This window comes from Blastomyces dermatitidis, assembly GCF_000003525.1.
Source record: "Blastomyces dermatitidis ER-3 genomic scaffold supercont1.2, whole genome shotgun sequence".
NCBI classification, from domain to species: domain Eukaryota; kingdom Fungi; phylum Ascomycota; class Eurotiomycetes; order Onygenales; family Ajellomycetaceae; genus Blastomyces; species Blastomyces dermatitidis.
The window spans coordinates 1,517,345-1,538,987 of NW_025544775.1; the positions used below are offsets into that span (position 1 = coordinate 1,517,345).

The 21,643-nt window shown below is 33.2% G+C and overlaps 5 protein-coding genes across 6 annotated transcripts; 3 read left to right on the forward strand and 2 right to left on the reverse strand.

Moving 5' to 3' along the window:
* Positions 1–1,421: 1,421 nt before the first annotated feature.
* Positions 1,422–2,597, forward strand: BDCG_01501 (uncharacterized protein). Its single transcript, XM_045417009.1, has one exon. It carries the CDS (start codon positions 2,143–2,145, stop codon positions 2,548–2,550), a length of 408 nt encoding a protein of 135 aa, XP_045273944.1. The 5' UTR covers positions 1,422–2,142; the 3' UTR covers positions 2,551–2,597.
* Positions 2,598–3,029: 432 nt separating this feature from the next.
* Positions 3,030–3,972, forward strand: BDCG_01502 (uncharacterized protein; the record flags this gene model as incomplete). Its single annotated transcript, XM_045417010.1, has 3 exons — positions 3,030–3,220; positions 3,339–3,552; positions 3,610–3,972. 3 exons carry the CDS (start codon positions 3,030–3,032, stop codon positions 3,970–3,972), a joined length of 768 nt encoding a protein of 255 aa, XP_045273945.1.
* A 445-nt stretch (positions 3,973–4,417) lies between these two features.
* BDCG_01503 (uncharacterized protein) lies at positions 4,418–4,881 on the reverse strand (the record flags this gene model as incomplete). Its single annotated transcript, XM_045417011.1, has 2 exons — positions 4,418–4,686; positions 4,815–4,881. 2 exons carry the CDS (start codon positions 4,879–4,881, stop codon positions 4,418–4,420), a joined length of 336 nt encoding a protein of 111 aa, XP_045273946.1.
* Positions 4,882–9,468: 4,587 nt separating this feature from the next.
* BDCG_01504 lies at positions 9,469–11,761 on the forward strand. 2 transcript variants are annotated; one of them, XM_045417012.1, is made up of 2 exons: positions 9,469–9,582; positions 9,667–11,761. In XM_045417012.1, exon 2 carries the CDS (start codon positions 10,626–10,628, stop codon positions 11,466–11,468), a length of 843 nt encoding a protein of 280 aa, XP_045279616.1. In that variant the 5' UTR covers positions 9,469–9,582; positions 9,667–10,625; the 3' UTR covers positions 11,469–11,761. The 2 variants fall into 2 exon arrangements, with proteins under 2 accessions (XP_045279616.1, XP_045279617.1); XM_045417013.1 differs by having other exon boundaries at positions 9,495–9,582; positions 9,655–11,761.
* On the reverse strand, positions 11,515–12,475 carry BDCG_01505 (uncharacterized protein). The gene is made up of 2 exons (XM_045417014.1): positions 12,180–12,475; positions 11,515–12,108 (listed from the first exon to the last, which is right to left on the reverse strand). The coding sequence occupies exons 1-2, from the start codon at positions 12,366–12,368 to the stop codon at positions 11,566–11,568; spliced, it is 732 nt and encodes a 243-aa protein (XP_045273947.1). The 5' UTR covers positions 12,369–12,475; the 3' UTR covers positions 11,515–11,565.
* Between the last annotated feature and the right edge of the window lie 9,168 nt (positions 12,476–21,643).

A 21,643-nucleotide genomic window follows, 5' to 3' on the forward strand; every position in this document is an offset into this window, starting at 1 on the left:
GAAATAACATGATTTGAAATCAATGTGATGAACACAAATCATGACCAGAAGTAATGCTTTTAGGCAACATGATAACTGTAAAGTTTGATCCTGGTCTCAGACACAGTCACACGGTCAGTCTAAGAGTCACTTAAAAATACTGATCAGATATACTGTGATCACTCAGATTACTGCAATCATATTTCATACTTCAAGAGATGCAGTGAGTGAAGGTATACAGTCTCTTTTTTAAATATGATTCTCATTTCTTGAACTATGTGTTAAGTATCTGAACAGTAAATGCATGGATAAACATGACTGCTTATACAGATGCACGATTCCAGGTTGCAATCAACTGTTTACTCAGAAAGATAGCATGTGCTATCATGTATAAGAGATTCATCAAAAAGAGAAGAAGTGAATGTGTTCTTATTCAGACTGTAATTGAAGCTCAGGAAAAGAATTTATCAGAGAGGCAGATCTCAAAACTTATATTTACAACATTTATACAAAAGAAGATCACTTTCTCCGCAATAAAATTACTCAGCTTCAGCTGAAAGTTATGCAAAAGAATTCAAGCCTGAATACGACAGAAATGAAGTTGATTGAAAAAGAGACTTGCTTCACACTTTCTTCTTCTGTTCAGCTCTCTTTCTGTGCGGAGCTTGAAGTGAGTGTTTCTGCAAATGAATTTCAAAAAACTGAACTGCGCATGTTTAAGAAGGACAGTGGCAAATTGTTGAGAATGAATGTCTGATCACTTTTAAATCCTTCAGATGAGAGAGAGAGGAAAGTAATTACTGCCAAGTTAAGAAAGATATCTCAGCCTTCATCAATAACTCAGAGCCAGGTCAATTTTCCACACAGAGTAAGATTTCTTCAGCTTATGAGTCATACTTCTGGCTGATTTAATACGCGCAGCAGCAAAAGAAATATTCATGTCCATACACTGCAGTATATTCATGCAAGTCAACATTCATCACCCGCAGTCACGCCTCACGCCACAGAAAGAAACACACTGAAAAAAGATATGAATGCCTGATGTGCAATGAGTCATTTTCATAAAGAGACAATATGAAGATACATCTAAAAAAATGTCTGCCTAAGAAATCTGATGCAATCAAGATTGTAAATTATCTACATTTTCAATAGCCGACTTGTTGGACAATGCATGTTAACAATTGTGAAGTGAAACTAAAACTTCAATACCAAGTATGCATGAACACTGAGCTCTCAGCTGATGTAGTGATTCTGACACTGATTAAGATACTGAGTGATATACAAGCCTGAGCGTCATTCTTATTTGATTTTCTTTTGTACAGAACATACGTTGTTTGTTCCTGGTTGATACTTTGTTAAATCAAGCAAAATAATTGATTAAAAATGAAAACATTCTTGCTTTGCATCAAATGAATAGTTGCATCCGGAAAATTAGAAATTCCGGGTGCTGAGTGATGAATTCTGTCAGTTATAGAAAACTATCTGATTTACTATCAGATCACAAAATCGCTTTAGCCTGAACTTTGACAGTCAAATCTAAATTATGTTCATAAACTTCTAAGTGTGATATTTATCGAGTATATTCTTGACACCTTATTGCTGATCCGGGAATCTATACATGGCTAGAATCAAGAAATGAGCTTGGGTGGCTTGTATGAATCAATATCACCACCACCTTGCTGCATGTTTTAATGGAAGATAGCCCCTGACAACTTCCTCTCAATAGGTGATAAGTGTGGATGGCAGGCCTGCATTTGCACAAGACACCGGGCTAGTGGTGATCATTCAAAACAAGTGAGAGATAAACATTTAGTTTTCACTGAATCATCAGACTGAGGTGACGGAGATTGTGACATCTGATGCTTGTGTTTTCCTGATTGATGCATCTTGTCCACTCACTTATTACCTTGTTTGGATGTTGGCTGGTCATCCATGCTTGGATGCATTCATTTGCAGCTTTGACACCGGAGTCTTACGTTGACCCGGGAAATGATACACCGCTGGAATCAGGGGATGGGCTGCAGCAAGTATCAAGCCTAACATTTGGTTTTCACTTGTTTTGACAATCGCCACTAGCCCATTGCCTTGTGTAAACACAGGCTAGCTGTCCAGGGCTTGTCCTTATGTGAAGGGAAGGGCATTTGCTGTTACGCGCCTTGTTACATGCATGCGCGATTTTGGCTCCGGCGCCCGGAAACAATCAAGAGGTGGGCTGTCAAAAATGGCTACTCCGCTTGGCAGCCTGTGACTTCTGCTCATTTTTTCATCATTTCCTGGTTTTGGCTGGTTATCCGCAAGCATAAAGGGATAGAAATGACCCTGTCTCGATCTGTATTTGATATACTGGTCTTTCCTAGAAGCCTCCCTCACAAGCAACATCTTGCCATATCCTACCCTCCCGTACAATTTACTAAACCCGCTTTCAACCCCTCCTGCTTCAATGCAGTCTACCATCAGCATGGATTCATATCACCATTCTTTCGCTCACCAGGCAGGAAACGGCGTCGACGCTTTCATTCATCCACCCGCATATGTTCCGAGCAGTTTCATAAACCGAGACCCAAGATATGACCTGCTACATGTCGAGAGTTCTTCTATTAATGGGGTAAATGCGAATAACCGCTCTTTCCTCATGCACCGTGCAAATTTTGCTACTTAGAAGGCAACAGTTTGTAGCTACAATAATTGTCTCTATACCAATTTTCCCTAATTCCTGTGTGAATATGATGGATGAAAAGCTCTGCTCTGTTTTACTTCATTGCTTTATTTCAGTTTCAATTGTGTTTGAGTTGCCCTTCTTACATGATTTCTTGTCTTTTATCACCTTCTCTATCTAATACAGGGCTCTGTTTGATTTTGTGTTATACATGAGTCGTTTGTTCCTGATTGATAATTTATAAGATCAAAGAAAATGATTGATTACCTTGCTTGCGCCAATAAGAAATAGTGCATCCTGGAAAATTAGAAATTCCGAATGCTGTAAAACCTCAGCTAGCTATGTCAAATTCTAAACTATACACAGCTGGAATTAAGGTCTTCCATTGCAAGTGATGGCTTGTACAAGCCCCAATAACTACCTTGCTGCATATGATCCTGAGTGGGATTTCTGGTCCGTCAAGAAAAAACGTTGCAGCTCAGCACCGCGTCCATGGGAGGCCCGCTCCCGCCTCCGAGACATCCTTGCCAGTGCAAGTTCTGTGAAACGCCAGAACAGCATTGGAGTTGGCAGAAGAGTGTGGATGTGAGTGCAATGGGAAAGAATTTACCCCCGCAGGTGATGTATAGGGCTCCAGAATTTTATCACGACAGGGAATATATGAGGCATATGAATATGTTACTTGCCGGCGTTCCTATATCAGACGAGGAGGCGGACGACGAGCTCCCACCTCCACGTGGTGTTTGTTGGGAACTCTCAGAGAAACAGTATGGCTGTCTCTGAGTGCCAGGAGGAGCTCAACAACGCGATTATCCACCACCAACGACGCATCGAAGCGGCGGAAAACAATCTCGGAACCTCAGGAAACACCAAATATACGGCCCCAGTACAGAAAGGAAGTTGTGTCCCCTTTCAACGTACGCCCCTTGAATGGAACGTGGACTTGGTCCCTCCACTTTCCTGCCCGACAATAGTTTACGGTATCCGAGATTGACGAGTACGCGATGGAGACACGGATTAGAAGGAACGGATATGCCCAGATCATCATCAATGACCGTCAACAGCATAGAACCTATTGTCAAGAACACAATATCTTCCATCAACAGCGCGTCGACGCGCCGAAATCCGACCCTCCGAACCTCAAGAAACACCAAACATACAGCCCCAGTACAGAAAGGAATTTGTGCCCCCTTTCAACGTACGCCCCTTGGGTGGAAAGTGGACTTGGTCTCTCCACTTTCTTGCCCGACAACAGTTTACGGAATCAGAGCGTCGGATCTACGCGACAGAGACACGGATTAGAAGGAACAGATACAACTGAAACAGCAACAGAATAGAATCTATCTTCAAGAACACAATACACCCTGTCAACAACATGCCAATGCGCTGAAAACAACTCCCAAGCCTCACAAAACACCAAACATACAGCCTCAGTACATGAAGGGAGTGTTGGTCCTTTCACATACACCCTACAATGGAAAATGACACGATTCTTCATAAGAAATCAGACACAAAATAGAGCCAGCTGTCCATTGCCAATGACCCACTCAATGGACGAGAGCCAACTCCTCCCCTAACCTCCCACTATCCCAAGCCCAACGATAGGTAAAAGCTTACCGATTGCTTTATTTTTATGTAGATTCAAACGGGCCCCACACCCCGGTGGGAAGTTTCGAGCGATCATTATTATGCAATTCTTGTGACTTTGATCAACCTCAAAAAGGGAAGCTGGCCTGGTGCAGGTTATGGTCCGCACCTGTGCATGACAAGCCCTATTTGTCATCAATTCGGACACCGAGTAGTCTTATTACCCGCTGTATCACCTTGATCAATGGAACTAACTCTCGGCTTCTTGGCATTTCTGCTTAGAATCTCTTCTTCCCCTTCTTCGGTGGTAGCTGCGAAGCTCCATTGCACATTCGAATACTCCACTTCGTCAGACAACGACGATGCATCAGAGTCGTCCACGGTAGGAGCTGCCTCGGAAGCCGTCTGGCTCTGAGATGTTGAATCAAGAAGTTGAGATTGAGTCTTTGAGTGCCTTTCATTTGCTGTCCTAATAAATTTGTCCCTCTTTTCCTTTGCTCAGTCCCGAGCATTTTGATATGCGCATGCTCCTTGCCGAAATGTTTCCAAGTTCCCAGTCATGTCCCAAGTATTGAGTTGGGTCATAATATACTCAGGGCGACAGCCTTGGCCTTCGGGCTCAGTGAGATGAGTTGTGTATAGCTTGAGTTGACTGTCATGATAAGTTGATGCAAGAGTGTAAGCACTGTTGTCATAAGTTGATCTGTCTTGTTGATATGACTGAAGAGAGTGTATACTCTGAGCTTCTAGTGCATTATCATAACAAGTCTGCTGTGTAGTCACAGTCAAGAATTCATCAGAATCTTTTACTTTTAAAAAGAAATTCAGTATCATTGAAAGATCATTCTGTGTTGATAGAATGATATAATTGCAGAGTTCATTGCAGATCTGATGATTGAGCTGTTCAGAATATACACTGTAGAAGTGATCTTGACTTGATCTGAGTCAGTATACTATCAATTAAGAGAGTAAGATTTCTAAGTGAGTATTTCTCTCTAATGCATTTAAGATTATTAACATTGTCTTCAATGATAGAAATCACTGATGCTATAACTGATTACTCTTTAGATATATAAGTATCTACTTATTTAAATTTTTAAAAGTGTTCATTAGAGAACTTTGATGAGAAAAGAAAGAGCTGAACTTAAGCTAGTATTTCATTGATCTTCTTTCAGTTATTTAGTATTACTGATATTTAATTATTCAGATATTCATATTTATCAGAGTAAATATCATAATTAATTAGATTCTGCTAAAAGTTATAATTATAGAGAATAATACTTATGAACTTAGTAATACTCTTCATATCTATACTTATTAATGAAGAAGAATCTGTGCATCACTTTCTACTTCAGAATCTTAAACTCATTTCTTTTTCAAGAAAGTTTTTCAGTTTAGAATACTGAGTAATATTATCAGCAATGATGTATTTACATGAATTTGTAGTTATATACATTTCTAAGATCAGTTAGATCAGATTCTTCTGATCTAAAAACTCTCTTTATCTACTTTAAATAAGCAGATGTATAATCATAGAGAAAGACTGAAGTCAACTGAAAAGAATTACAGTGCTTCTTCAGCTCAGTGTGAAATTATTGAGTAATAGATCTATAATAATTCTGAGATAATTTCAGACAGCTGTTTTTTTAATTTAACTTCTCTAGTACATCTTTAGTTAATTAAATCTTTGATAGATTATCTTAATATACTGATACTGATATATCAAGCTTCTACCTTTTCTGAAATTGTGACATGTCAGATGAATAAGCCTTAGAATACTAACACTTGTAAGACGGGTTAAAGATCACTGAAATAGGCATATAATTATAATTATAAATTTTTGACTCTGTTATCATGTGAGTTTGTATTAAGATTAGAAGAGAGTAGAGATTCTTGTAATTAACTTTGTATAGAATCTCAGAATGCACTTCAGACACTTATCTGAAGATTATTACTACTAAGAGTTAATCATTGATTGCTGAAAGTTAAGCAGTGAAACATGTTAAGTGATAGTGATCTGAGTCTTATATAGATTCACTACTACTATAACACTCACATAATATAATCTATTTTAGCACAGTAATACGTGTGAGAGTACTGATAAGCCGTGACTAAAATTAATAATACTATCTCAGAAAGTAGAAAACTTTGTTGATAATTACTACATCTACTCTAATCACGTGCTATTATTTATTTAATGTAACTCATGTAGTTAGATTATAATATAACATAATAATATTATTCTTCAAGAAACTTGATCTTGTTAAGTGCATCACTTGATCTCATTATATAATTATAATCTCAACCTTGTATAATACAGTAATAATCAGTTAGTAATTAACTTTCAATCTTTCAATTCACTTATTAATCTCATTCATTCAGCTTATTAATCAATCAAGGCATGTATAGCTGATTCATAATTAATTAAATGAATAGATAAATTCATATAGAATATAAAGAGATATTTTACAGAATTTTAAAATATATTAAGATAAAAATATTTAATAATTGATTTTAAATTAATTTTAAATTGATTCTGAATTGATTCTGAATTGATTATAGTAATAAAAATAGATTTAATCTATATATTTAAGTACTTAATAATTGATTGTAAATCAGTTGATAATCAATTCAGTATAAATTATATAAATACTTACTTTATTATTAAATTCAAGAATAATTTTAGTATTAAATTAATTTTGAATTGATTTTGAATTGATTCTGAATTAATTATTAATTAATTATAGTAATAAAATAAATTCAATCTATATATTTAAGTAATTAACAATTGATTGAAAATCAGTTGATAATTAATTCAGTGTAAATTATATAAATACTTACTTTATTATTAAATTCAAGAATAATTTTAGTATTAAATTGATTTTGAATTGATTTTAAATTGATTGTAGAATTGATTGTAGAATTGATGATAAATAATTAAGTGATTTCAAATTATAAGAAAAGATGTATTAAGTGAGATCAGATAGTGACACAGGCTACATTTACTATTGAATGTCTGAATAATTGTATTGATAGCTATCTAGTGAACAATATATGCTTAGTGCGAAGTGCTAGTTCATACTAGAAAGTCTAGAGCTCTCACACTCTCTCTCAGACTAGCTACTGTGCAGCTATTCTATTTATCTTTCTCAAATCATTCAAATCTGTAATAATAATTAATTATAAAAAGCAGCATCTAGTTTTCTCATTAGAACTAGATCTGATACATGAAATTACTGCAAAATAGTGCTTATATTCATTAAATTCATCTTATTCATTGTATTCATCTGTTATATTTATTATATTCTTATTCATCTTATGAATAACTTAATTGATTCTTCATAAGTTTATAGACATCTGAAGAAACTTCTGTAAAGAATTCATAGTCTGACTGACTCATGAGAATATTATCTTTATTCTTATTCTTCTTATTCTTTACTGTCTTCAATGCCTTGATACATTCCTTGTTATACTTCTTTCATTCAGTATTCATGAGATTCAGGTTCTTAAACCAGCAGTATTTAATGATATAATCAGTATTATCATAGTAGTAGTACTAGCATTTATCAAATCATTCAGTGACAGAGCTTGCAGTAAAAGAATGAGTGATAGTAGCAGATATATTAATAATAACTTATATAGTCAGTTAATTCATTAAATTATCAAGATTTAGATTCTGAATAGAGCTTTGTTTAATAGTATAGAATTCATTCAGCTTCATTCTAATGAATTTCTGTTATCAATCTCTCAATTCTAGAATGAATAGATTATGATAGATACACTCAGCTCAGTTTTCTCTCAGAGATATCAGCTTTGTCTTAAGATCTCAGAAATTTGTAAGATAGATATGAAAATCACTATTCTTAAGATATAAATCTCTTATCTTTTTAGTGATTAGAAGATGTTCTTCTATATAAGATATAGTATAGCATTGAGTGAGATTCTTTCATATAGTAACAGTAAGATAGACATCTTTATTCAATGATTTCAGAGAATTGTATACAGTGATGTTCAAAGATTGAAAAATCTGAGTATAAAGAAGCTTATTTTTCTGATTTCAAAACTCAATATTCAGAGACACTGTGATAGAAGATACTGTTTCTTTCTTAATAAGAATATCTTTTATCTGAATAAGATGAGTATTTATAAGAATTAAACTCTTTTATTTCAAGTAGTTGATAGATTCATTGAGAATGATTACATGCTTTTCTTTCAGCTTAGCTTTGACATTCTTTCAATACTCACTAATAGAGTTCTGAGTAGTTGACAGAGAGCTTGAGTTGCTCTCTAGCTTTTATATAAGCATTTTCATTCATTTATTCTGTTTCTTCATATAATTCATCATTATTCAAATCATGATGTTTTCATTCATTTAATCTTCAGTTTGAGATCTTATTTCATTCTCTCTCAGCATGAAAGTAGGTGTATTCTGTCTGTATTCTTCATTCATATTCATGTTACTTACAGGTGTATTCAACAATTCTGCAGTAGCTCATGTTCTTGAAGATATTTATTTACTCTCTCTTTGAATCAATCTTTTTCTGTGATCAAAGCTTTCAAAACAGTTACTTTTTATCAGGTTTCTTCTGCAGTTCAGTGATACAGCTCATGAGATGTTTTATACCTCAGATAAGAGAAAAAGTAGTGATTGTGAAAGATTTAATGAAAAAACAAGCTATCTGGGCTATAACCTGTTGGACATCTGAATGGTTGTATTGGTAGCTATCTAGTGAGCGATATATGCTTGGTGCGGGGCGCTAGTCCGTACTAGGAAGCCTAGGGCTCCCACATTTGCAAGGTCAGCTTACATAACGAGGTCAAGTGGTCAAGTTTTCTGTATACACATGCTGCCTGGAGTGGTCGGCTGTCCACTTAATATGTCATTAATAACTTATCCTCACCCCTCACACTTCGGCATTTAACGTAACTGTAGGCTACTGGGGCAAAAGAGCTCAATCACCACCAGCGCACTGCTGGTAGAAGGGCCGATCAACCGCGGGACCCCCAACAGTAACTACGGGATCTAACAGAACGATTACGTAAGTCCATCCCACTCTCGCTGATTCAACTGCAAAGCAAGCCCACTAAATAACTGGTGAGCCAAGCTAGTCTGGAATGAGACATGCCATCTCAGCGGCGGGTGAACTGTCTTCCATACAACAAAAAGTCATAACTTTTCCCAAGTATTTCCAACCAACTTCCAATAGTGCTACACTTCTACTCATATTTGTCCCGTACTATGCCTGTCTTATTTGTTTGCTCTTTGTCTTCTGTTTGCTTTTCATATTTCGTTCTGGCCTAGGAAGCACTATTGAGATTGCCTATCACATTCTAGAGCGTCTATCTTCTCTACAACTATGGTATGGTATTTTCTTTGTTCATGTTCATTTGTTTGTGTCTTGTTCATTTCACTCTGAGAGAACACTAAACAGATTTATCGCTAGTGAGGTTTCCGAGTTCAAATTGGGCGATCGTGTCATCATATGCCTTAATAATAGGATTGTATAAGCGGTTTGGGTCTTGGGGAGTGCCAACAATAAGACATTTGTCATTGCAAGGAAAGAGTATGTCTCGTAGGGAGATCAAGGACTGATAGCTCGGTGTGAAATAGTCTCCAGCAATTCTAAGAAAATCGCTCTCCTCACTTATCACTCCTTGCTTTGCAGGCGCCAGCTCTTCAGTACTCATACAATTCCATTTCTCAACATGGCGATCGGTTTTTCTGGGCGGCTGGACAGTTCTTGGTATCAAAATTGACACGGGTTTCCGACAACTTGAAACACCAAGTGTGTCGCCTTCTTCAAGGTACAGAGCCCAATCATATGTTACAGCGACGTAAAGAATTGCCTTAATCCACGAGCATGATTTGATTGGAAGTATCCCTTTATATGATTCTATATTTGTTTAATTCAGCGTAGACCAATAAGCCGAAATGTACAGCAGTTAGGTCATACGGAGACAATTTGTTGCCACTGATTGGATACAATAAATGTTCCAGGCTGCTGCCTGAAAGAAACATGTCCCCTCACTGTTTTGCCTCAACTATTATAGTTCAATCATGCCATGTCAGTTGTTGGGCGACAAAACAGCTCGTTTATGACCCATCACATCGTGGCACACAGGGGTCCCTGTTTTATTGTTCTATTTTCTTTCTTCCGTAGCTACCCATATCGAGGGCAATGTCCATATTGTTCTATATTTGATGGAGGGTCTACAGCAAATTTGATTTGCCCGGCATAGTCAAATCCTGGCTAAGCGCTATCAGCATAGTTACAGCAAATGATTGGTGTACAGGAAGGTTGAGCACTATGGCTGGGAATAAGAACTGAGCGTGATTGTATTTCCCAATGAGGAGAACACTGGGTTGTTGTGCGGCTTTTCAAGACAGTGTTAGGCTTATAAGATGCTCCGCGGCTCTCCTCAAGAGCAGGAGTATGTACCTTCTTTAGTCATCCAAAATTCAGGAGCAGCCATGGCCAACAACCAGGCTCTTTTAAACTTCCTGACCGTGGCACCTCCTGCTCTTCCTACCCAAAATACCAACAAGACACCCAATACAACAAACCCAAACTATAGTTGGGGGGATATCAACAGTGTTGGTCAGTGGCCCGGATTCACATACGCTCATATCATGCACCGCTATGGGACCTTGCTTCAGCAAGCACAAATTGCGAGCGAACCAATGCCAAACTCCCCCCCACAGCCTATAAACACAGAGCCGATGTTCGCTCTCCGTTTCAACACCTACATCCAGAGTCGATTGCGTCGCGCGCTGCGAGCTGGTTTCCAACCCCTTGCACCTCAGCTTGCAAATCTGCATCTTACTCCTATTACGGTTGATATCGGTGACGCAGCAACTATCATCGACAACTACCGACCAGACATCGCATTTTTCCAAGCTGGTAGCGCACTGAATTCCTCACCAAATCGCTGTCCGGGTGATCTAAAAGTATCATGGAAGTGGGAATCTGGGTACAGGACGTCTTTAGTGCCAGGAGATCGCAGGGAGTATTTGCAAGTCCTGTCTCAGGTAAATTATTACATGGGACAGCATTGTGCAAGGTACGGTTTTGTCTTGTCAGACACCGAGTTGGTACCGATTAAAAGGCTTGACGGGAATGGCAACCTACTGGTTGCACAGGCTATACCATGGGAAGCAGAAGGGCCTGGGCGTTTGACTATTCTGCTGGGACTTTGGTATCTTGGGATGTTAGGCGCGGCGGATAATGACTGGCGGCTTCTATAATGCGCAGGCTAAGGAGTCGTTCCTAGTAGTATTTTGTGTTTGGCGGCAGACACTTATTTTGATCTTCTTCCTATAAAACTTGTCAGTCCCTATCGAATCAGAAAAATGGAGAAATGTGTTGTCTGCGGCGACGAACAAGTAGCCGTCCGAAGCCTTCAACAACTTCAGTTTCAAACTCAATCCGGCCACGTCCCTTCTTTTCAATGTATGTGTCGTTGGGATAAACAATCGCAACATCAAAATCAACCCATATAACCCTCTCTTGATCACTAGGAACGATGAGAATATTCTTTGGGTAAGGATCATTATGCTCGACTAAAGCCAAATGAATTTGCTGAATGCCAATGACAGCTTTCTGCATACGTTCTGTTGTATAAGTAACGCAGTTCATCACCAAAGGCTTTGGCAGGTACTCGATCAGAATGGCACTTGGAAAATCTGTGTCATGTCGAAAGGCGTCTAGATAAGGAGCACAGTTGGCTGGGTCGATGGCTAGCATAAAACCATAGAAATTGGGCACAGCGCCAGAATCACATATTTTGGACCGTTTAAGCCTACAATAGGCTCTGATCTCGCAGCGAGAGCGGTCCAAATCTCGAATACGATCGCGGGCGTACCCGGGATCCCCATTATTGTGGAACTGCGTTGCATCATGATCAGGAAAATGACAACAGGTTAAGGAATGCACACATGCTAAATGAAGGTACGTACCACTTTCAAGACCCGTGGCTTGCCACAGTAGTTGACATGAAATATGGAGGACGCTTCTGAGACATTTAGGGTTTCCTCAAACTCCATCTTCGCAAAATCGATGTCGAGCTTGAAGTTGTCATCGAATCCTGCCTCGTCACGGTATATGGTGCCCTCCTTCCCGATTGACCCGAAGAAAGTGTCTGACATGGATGAAAAGAATTTATATGGATTATATGTAAACTGAGTGGTACCTGATAGCTGCTCGTATGGGCAAATATGCGAGACTTGATGTCGCTGATATTGGGCTCACTACAGAGACTTATATACCATTGGGCACGTGATTTGTTTTTTCGGCGAGATTGCCAAAAAATGGCCGAAATAGGTGTCGCTTCCATACGGGAAGAACGTAGGGTTAATTTACGGTGATTACACCATGGATCCACCATTCCACCAGTGTCACGTGTCGCTGATTGTAACACATGTTCCACCATTATATTCAGTGACACATCACTGAATATTAAATGTCAAGATTAGACTGGCCGCCGGGACCATGAATTTCACATTTGATCTCATTTGATCTGGTCTCATACATTTCTTGATGTGAATCCCGCTGGGACTGACTATCAAAAAAACATGTAAAGTGACTATATATCAGATTTTAAAATGAGATCATAACTTGAAAAAAATAAGAAAGTGATCTCATTTAATCTCATTTAATTTCATTCTTAATATAAAGTTACTATTTTTAGACATTTTAAGGTTTTTTTTAGACTATTTTTAATTTTTTAAAAAGTAACACTTTTTGATAACACTTAAATAATATTTAAAGTTATTTAAAGCAATAAAAATAATTTAAATTGAGAAGTGAAAATCATGATCTTATTTAAAAAATATGATAAGAGTAAACAGTAAGTCTTACTGAGACAGTATAAGATTACTATCTAATATTAAAACTATGTAATGAAATCAGTTGAATTAATAATAAAATCATTAAAAAATCTGGTTCTGGTTTCAGACACAGTTATATAGTCAGTCTAGTTAAGATAATGTTGAAATAGTACAGAACTTCTTGATATTATCAGAGAACAGCTCAGTCACTATATAATTGATAAATATCATTATTAAAATACTACTGAGATACTATAAGTCACAATATACTATTCTGTCAGTAAAATCAATACTTGTATACTATTCAGTTAGACTAGTTAACTACTTCATATAAATTAAATTACTATCTAAAGAAATGAGACATCTTAAGTGTAATATAAATATCTTATTATCTGAGATTTATATACTAAATAATCATTATTTTTATCAGTATTCAGTATTGAAATATTATATAATACTATCTTTTAAACTGCTGAAAGTCTGATAATAGTATAATTATCAGAATTCTCTTATAAAATTAATAGATTCAGCAGACAATTCTGTCTAATATAATATAAAGAAGTAAGTATAAAGAAAATCTACTTAATTCTCTTTATTTTATAAATAAAGATAGTTATAATTCAGTCAAGATTAACTCTCTAATATTGAAGAATATTCTTCTTTATAAGAGAGACTCAGTGAATATACTCTCTGATTTATATATTAATAAGTCAATAACTAATTAATTAATTAATTAAAGAGATATACTGAACTGAGAATATTAACTTATTATAGAAAAGAATTAAACAGTAATCTAGTTTTAAAACTGAGAGCTTATTTCAATCAGTGTCATAGAATTCTTACAGATTATTAAGAAATGAATAAAGTAATTCAAGCTTGAAGAGATTTATAAATTATATATTAACTTTCTCTAATATCTTGTTTAGTAATAGATAATTAAAAATCTTTGAAGTAATATAATCTTTTATTAATATTAACTTAATAGAGTAGTTCAGTAAATTATTATTCTTATCTTCAGCTTCTTTATTTATTCTCAGTAAATTATTGAAAAGTGCTGAATAATATATATATAAATTCTGAATCTTCTGTATCAGATGTATATCAGAGCTGTTAAAGAAATCTCTTAATATTAATTATAAGATTCACTGAAAACTCTTCTATAAGAGTAGTATCTTTTTTACATTTCAATAATTTATTTACTATACTAGATTCTTATAGTCTTAATACTTATTCTCTTCTATCAGAATATTATAATTGTTAGATATAGTATATTCTTTAATAAGCTTAATATAGTATAAGTTAATATATATATTCAGCTGACTCTTTATATATTATATAAGCTTTGCTTTTTTAATATAATCACTGTCACTGATATATATAGTAACTATACTCATAGTTAAAGCAGAGAATAATTAATAACTAATAACTGAATCAGCTTGAGATAATTTAAATATCACTGTTACTCTTACTATAGCTTTAATAAGAAACTGTAACTATTAATGAGCTGTAAGTATGATTTAACAGATTACTTCAGAATCATTTTCTCTCAGAGATTGAGATATTAATAGACTATTACTTCTTACAATGACTGTATATATCTAAATAATAAGATTAATAGATGATTGATTTTAACTTTGTACTGAAAATATTATAGAAATAATCTATTTAATCACTGAACTGAGTTATTTCTTTCTAAGCTCACACTGTAAGATAAGAGATATAATGATTAAAGCTCAAGTATATTCTTAAAGCTGATACTTCTTAAGATAAGTAATTAATAACTGTAAACAATTTTAACTGTGAGAAAAGAGAAATATCTGTAATATTCAGAAGTATTCTTACTAATTATACAGTAATAGAACAGAATAGATCAGTAATAAGTATAAAATCTCTAATATTTTAATAAACTTACTATAGTATGAATCTGAAGAGAAAAATAAGATTAAATTCAAACTTAAGTATATTTAAAAAAGAGATACTGTCTACACTGTTATACTCTGCTCTTAACATATTTAATCTCTATATATGAAATTCAGCAGATCATCTAGTTTAGTCTGAAGATACTGTATATAATAATAAAATCAGCTATTATTATATAAATTATAGTTTAAATTCAGCTGATTCTTATTATTAATAAAACAGCTTTAGTAAGATCTTCTTACAGTTAATTCTTTGATCTCTGTATTATTATTTTACTATGATATATTTTTAAGAAATGTTATATAAGATACAATCACTCTTATCTTTTCTTCACTGATATTCATCATAATCTTCTCATAATTTAATGTAGATAAGTCATGTAATAATACAGTAATAATGTCAGAGAAATTGATATTATAAGAATCAAAGATTAGAATAAAATATTTTACTTTAAACACTCAACAGCACTTAGTGCAGAAATCATATAAAAACTCATTAAGCTTCAGTATATATTTCAATATAAATCAAATTCATCAATGAATAATTAATATGATAGAGAAATAACTTATATATCAGAGTAAAATATACTTTTCAAAATATCTTATTTATATACAGCAATTTTCAACTCAGTCTGAATTAGTGAAGATTTATAATATAATTATATCTCAACAGCTTCAGTCTTGATTCTTATAATCTAATAAAGAAAATACTGATCTTTACTCTTATATTTCACTGATAGATTAGAATCTGATTCAAATATTATATTCATATAAATATCAAGTTGATTCAGAATCTGAGTAATTGAGATATATTTCATCTCATCTTTCATTATAATTAATTCAAATAAGATAAATAATGAATTTAAGAATGATAATCTTTGTACTATCTGAGAAGTATAGTGAATAACTTCTTAAACTTTTAGAACTATTATATAAGACCTTATTTTCTTATCTGAATATCAGTGATTATATCTGATAAAATACACTCTCTTAATATAAGATATATCATTCAATCTCAATTTGCAGTAGCATTCAAGATTCCCACACTGATACTGAATAAAATCAGAAGAAAAAAGAGATTTATTTATTGATAAATATCATGTAAAGTTATCAGAATAATATTTAATAGAGCTTCTTCAACTGTGAGATTATTATAACTCAGTGAGATTGTTGATAAGTTTCATCATTTCTATATACATCTATCACTGAAAATTTGAGGATTTAAGAAGAGTAGATATTAATGAAATTGAATTTTAAAAGTAGAGTAATCTTATGAAGAATATAGTGAGATTTTTCTGAGTAGAACTCAGAGTTAGTATTTACATTGATAATACTATTGAAATTAATATTTTCTTAACTGATAAAATCAGAAATTATGCTCTGTATTACTTTTTCAGAGTTGATAGATCTTCAGAGAGCAGACTTATCAGTAATATATTCTTCAATAAATGCAGAATTTACAGCAGTGATTGATAGTTTTTTCAGAAAATATCTGACTCTTCAGCTCAGAGTCTCATTGTTAAAATAAATGAATTCATTTCAAAGTTACTGCATTTATAAGCTATATCAATTACTGAATCAGAATCAATAAATTTATCAGTAGAATGAGAAGTAGTAGTAATATCTTTGATAGTAGTATCTTTTATAGTAATATCTTTGATAACTGACTTATCAGAATCTTCTTGATCATCATTTTCTAAGATATTTTTCAGAATATTCTTCAGAATATTCCTCTCAGTGTCTGCTTTTAAAAGTCACTCTATATACTCAATATTATCAGCAGTATTCTCATTATATGACTCTGTCTTTAGACAATGTTAGTTTTTATAATAATAAGACATTAAAAGTGATAAATGTACTGAGAATAGTAATACTTCTTCATTAGAAACATCATTATCTGAATCACTGTCAGTGAAATCCTCATTTGCAGTTTCTGAGAAAAGAAGACTTTGAGATTGAAATTCTAATTAATCATCTCTGAATTCTTATCTAGAGACAGATAACAGATAGCATTTTGAATTTTAATTAAACAGATATAATATTTTACTTTCTGATATAATTTGTAGAAACAAGTTATGTAGTTAAAAAGATATGATTGAAGTGAGTAAGCAGTCTTGATAAAATAAAGAGATAAGATTGAATTACTGAAAAGAAGTATATTAATAAGAGCTGTAATTAGTGATAATCTACATTAAATTAATATTAATAATCAAACTATTTTCTTTATTTCAAGATTATATTTCTGCAAGCTTCTGAAATCAGTATCATTCATTGACTAGAATTTCAATTTAATTTCAAAAATAAATACTCATATTAACTCTGATATGCTAGATCTTTCTGAACTTTCTTATCTAGTAGATTTAATGAGACAATTCACTGATTTTAAAGGAAATTCAATATTAACATTTCTTAATCATAACAGGCATATAATAGCATCAATGAAGAATGCTCAACAGATGAGAAGAACAGTGAGAAGAACTCAAACTCCTCATTAATAAACAATTCATTAAGAAGGCATCAGAGAACTAGACACTCTGATACTGAAATGTATGAGAAGAAGATTCACTTAATGAAGCAATGTCTGTAACTAGAGATTAAATAAATGTATTTTCTGTTCTTTACAAAGAAAAATCTCGATCAGACAGTTGTGAAAATAATCAAAACTGATAATAAAATATCATATATATTCTCATTCAGCAGAACAACAATGCTGGACACAGTCAAGACCTGGAAATCAAGATTATTAAAGAAAATGAAGATAAGTATTTAAATTTAGTAAAATAGCAACTTTTCAGCAGAATATAATAAATTCTTGATAAGAGATTATAAATCTCTGATGAGAATTCAGTGAGAAATCTTAGAAAAATCTAAACTCTTATGATTAAGTTAGCTAACTTAATTTCAATATAGAATTATGTTTAATAGAAAAAGATAAAGAGCAGAGTAAGTTCAGAGATAATCAGCTTATATAATTATTATAAAGAAATAATCATCTTTAATTACTTTTATAAGTTATTTATCACTGAAAAGTTCTTCCTGATTTTTTATTAAGTGCAGAGAGTTATTAACTTTGATCAATTCTCTGAGTGAGAATAATAATATATGAAATATAAGTTAACATAATTCAAATTATTCTGAAAACTAGAAACTGATTTTAAAAATAGAGATATATATCAATCTGACAACTCAGGTCAAAATATTTGATAATACTGATATGAATAAAAATTCCATCACAGTTATAATGCAATGATAAAATATTCTAATATTTTAAGATCTAATAAGTGATGTTTCTGAATATCAGAAAATTATCAGAGATGACTTTACAGAGATGATTCAGAATACTCTGACAGTTAAAAAGAGATATGCAGTGAAAGATATGTAAGAGAAGATATTAAAAAAGATTAAATTTTTAAAAACACTTTCAGTAAAAGACAGATAATGTAGAGATTTCTGATATAATTTATTTCTATTTTAATATATTTAGTTTTTTATGCATTTTATATATAAATTAGTTAATATATACTTTATCATATATCATTAGAATACATCTGTCTTGACATTCACTGATAAAAGTTATTATATCATCTATCTTGTATTTGATTATAGTTATAGTTACAGCTAGACTGGCCGCCGGGATCATGAATTTCACGTTTGATTCCATTTGATCTGATCCCATACATTTCTTGGCGTGAATCCCGCTGGGACTGGCTATCAAAAAAACAGGTAAAGTGACTATATATCAGATCTTAAAATGAAATCATGACTTGAAAAAAATGAGAAAGTGGTCTCATTTGGTCCCATTTAGTCCCATTCTTAGCATAAAGTTACTATTTTTAGACATTTTAAGGTTTTTTTTAGACTATTTTTAATTTTTTAAAAAGTAACACTTTTTGGTAACACTCAAATGAGATTTAAAGTCATTTAAAGCAATAAAAATAATTTAAATTGAGAAGTGGAAATCATGATCTCATTTGAAAAATGTGATAAGAGTAGACAGTAAGTCTCACTGAGACAGTATGAGACTACTATCTAATGTTAAAACCGTGTAATGGGATCAGTCGAATTGGTAATGAAACTATCAAAAAATCTGGTCCTGGTCCCAGACACGGTCACACAGTCAGTCTAGTTACAGCAGAATCACTGATTTCACTGCACTAGAAAATCTTCTTATTCATCTAGAATTCTGTAGATATATTTCTGACAGTGTATTAAACACTTGTTCTTAATTAATTAAAATGATTTTGTATTTAAAATAGCTGTAATTCATTCAGCAATAGTCTGTACAGAAGATATTTATTATAAAAATAAGATATAGATGAAATCTATCAGATTCATTAATTATACTCAGAGATAAAGTATGAAAGCAATCACTCTATTATATAATAATATATAAAGATGAATCAATAATATATATAAAAAGAATAACTTATTATCTTCTTTTTCTTTCATTCTTTCTTTCTTCTTCATGCAATAATATCACACTGTAAAAATCATTCTCTATTTATTCTATTCATTCTCATCTTCAGTAAGATTAGTATTCTGTCAGCTGTAATAGAAAGCTTTAACAAGACAAGTTCTGATTTCAAGATATCTTATTCATAGAATATTATAAACATCAGTAATTCATAACAGTAACAACAGTAATAATAACAGCAGTAAAAATGATCAGTGAAATATTAAAGTGTATATATACAGCTGCTGCAAAAGCTCAGAAGAAGAAGATAAGTCAGCAGAATACTCTAATAAAGTAGTCAGATAAGAAGACTATATATAATCACTGTATTAGATGAATTTTTTCTCATCATCTCAAAGTCTCTTATAATAAGATAAAGAGAAGCTCAAAGTCATATAAGAACTGTAATCATGATAAAAAGAAATGCACAATTCTTCTCTCTGAATTAAAAGAGTATATTAATAAGCTGATCTGAACTCACAATTTTTATATTACTTCATCAGATGATTTTAAGAAATCAGTTAAGAGATCAATGTTAAAGATAGTAAAGAATCTGATTAAATAAATCAAGAAGACTAGAGCACACTGTTAGAAAATGAAGAGTGTAACTGTTATAATTAAATCACTGAATATAATTATCAGTATCACTGAAAAGGCTAGAATTAAGATGTAAAAAGCTATGATGAATATTGAATAGATTAAATTGATAGTTAAGCAGAAGAAAATAGCAATTAAAAAGTTCAAATTGACAGTTAAGCAGGAGAAATTGATGATTGAAAAATTCAAATTAACAGTTCAGTATGAAATTCTGGTGACAGTTAACTGTTATATAAAAGACCAGAATCAGACAATAGTATATCTGACAGATATAACAAATCAGATGAATTAAAATGTCTTTAACATTGCAGTAAAGATATGTGAAATTTTGAACTGAGTGAGAACATTCTTCAACACTTGATAGAACACTGATGAGAATGAGAAGTCTGATAATACTGATAATACTGATAATTCTCTTCTCTCTGCCTCTTCTGTTCTCTCTGCTCTTCTCATCATCTCTACTGCCTGTCTTGTCATCATCTCTGCTGTCTGTCTTGTCATCATCTCTACTGCTGATGCTGCTTCTCTCACCTCTTCTGCTATCTGTCTTGTCACTGCCTCTGCTGCTGCTGCTGTTACTTCTACTAGTTCTTTCTATCTTCTCTCTGAGATTTCAATGATCAGCTGTGATTTGAATGTTTTCTGTGATGAAAAAAATGTAAGTTAGAATCAGTGAAATGCTTGCTACATTTATATATGTAGAAGTTGATAATGATGATATAGATGAATAAATGAACTATCTGTGAATATTCAGAAATCTCTCAGTTTAAATATTATATTGACTCTGCTTCTCTCTCTGAGAAAACTTCAATCAGAATTCTCAAGTTCACTGACATTAATAAGAACAAGAACATGCAGATGACAGAGAATGATAAGAAAGAATAGAAAATAATACAGAAAATCTGCAAGAAATTGAGTTATCACTAGAGATTATCAATACTGATGAAGAAGATGTTTTTTTAAGTTAGTAGTTAGAGAGATAGAAATCAGTGACATTATCAATATAATGATGATTTTTTTCTATTCATAACTTGTTTATAGTGATTTCACAGCTAATTCATTATTATATTATATTTTACAGTTCAGTGACAGTGTCAGCAACTGGCACAGCGAAACAACCATAACCTGGTCATATAATAAGCCTATGTTTTTCCGGTAAGGTTGTGCTTAGTCATTTTCACGTGATAGAGTATATCGCTCTCATTGGCAACTCACACCCTGATTGCTCAGTGAGGGAAACGCGTATTTCTTGTTTCTAGGTACTTAAGACCGTCATTGAAAGTGAGATTAACGCCTCCGAATTTATGACGATGAGAGATAAGAGGTTATACGGACATATCCTGGAGTTAGTCTAGTAAACGGTTGAGAGAATTGCTCAAAGAATGGTCTTTAATAACTTTTTGATAATCTTCCGAAAGGAAAAGCCATTTCTTGAAAGAGAAAGAGAGATCATAACTGGCGCTGAGAATTGTCACTCTTCAGCGCGTAGACTGGCCGCTGGGATCATGAATTTCACATTTGATCTCATTTGATCTGATCTCATACATTTCTTGATGTGAATCCTGCTGAGACTGACTATCAAAAAAACATGCAAAGTGACTATATATCAGATTTAAAATGAAATC

Coding starts and splice junctions, on each gene's coding strand:
- BDCG_01501 (XM_045417009.1), top strand. CDS start 2,143: ATGCATGCGCGATTTTGGCTCCGGCGCCCGGAAACAATCAAGAGGTGG.
- BDCG_01505 (XM_045417014.1), bottom strand. CDS start 12,368: ATGTCAGACACTTTCTTCGGGTCAATCGGGAAGGAGGGCACCATATAC. Junction 12,109..12,179: donor AGCCACGGGTCTTGAAAGTG/GTACGTACCTTC, acceptor GATGCAACGCAG/TTCCACAATAATGGGGATCC.
- BDCG_01504 (XM_045417012.1), top strand. CDS start 10,626: ATGCTCCGCGGCTCTCCTCAAGAGCAGGAGTATGTACCTTCTTTAGTC.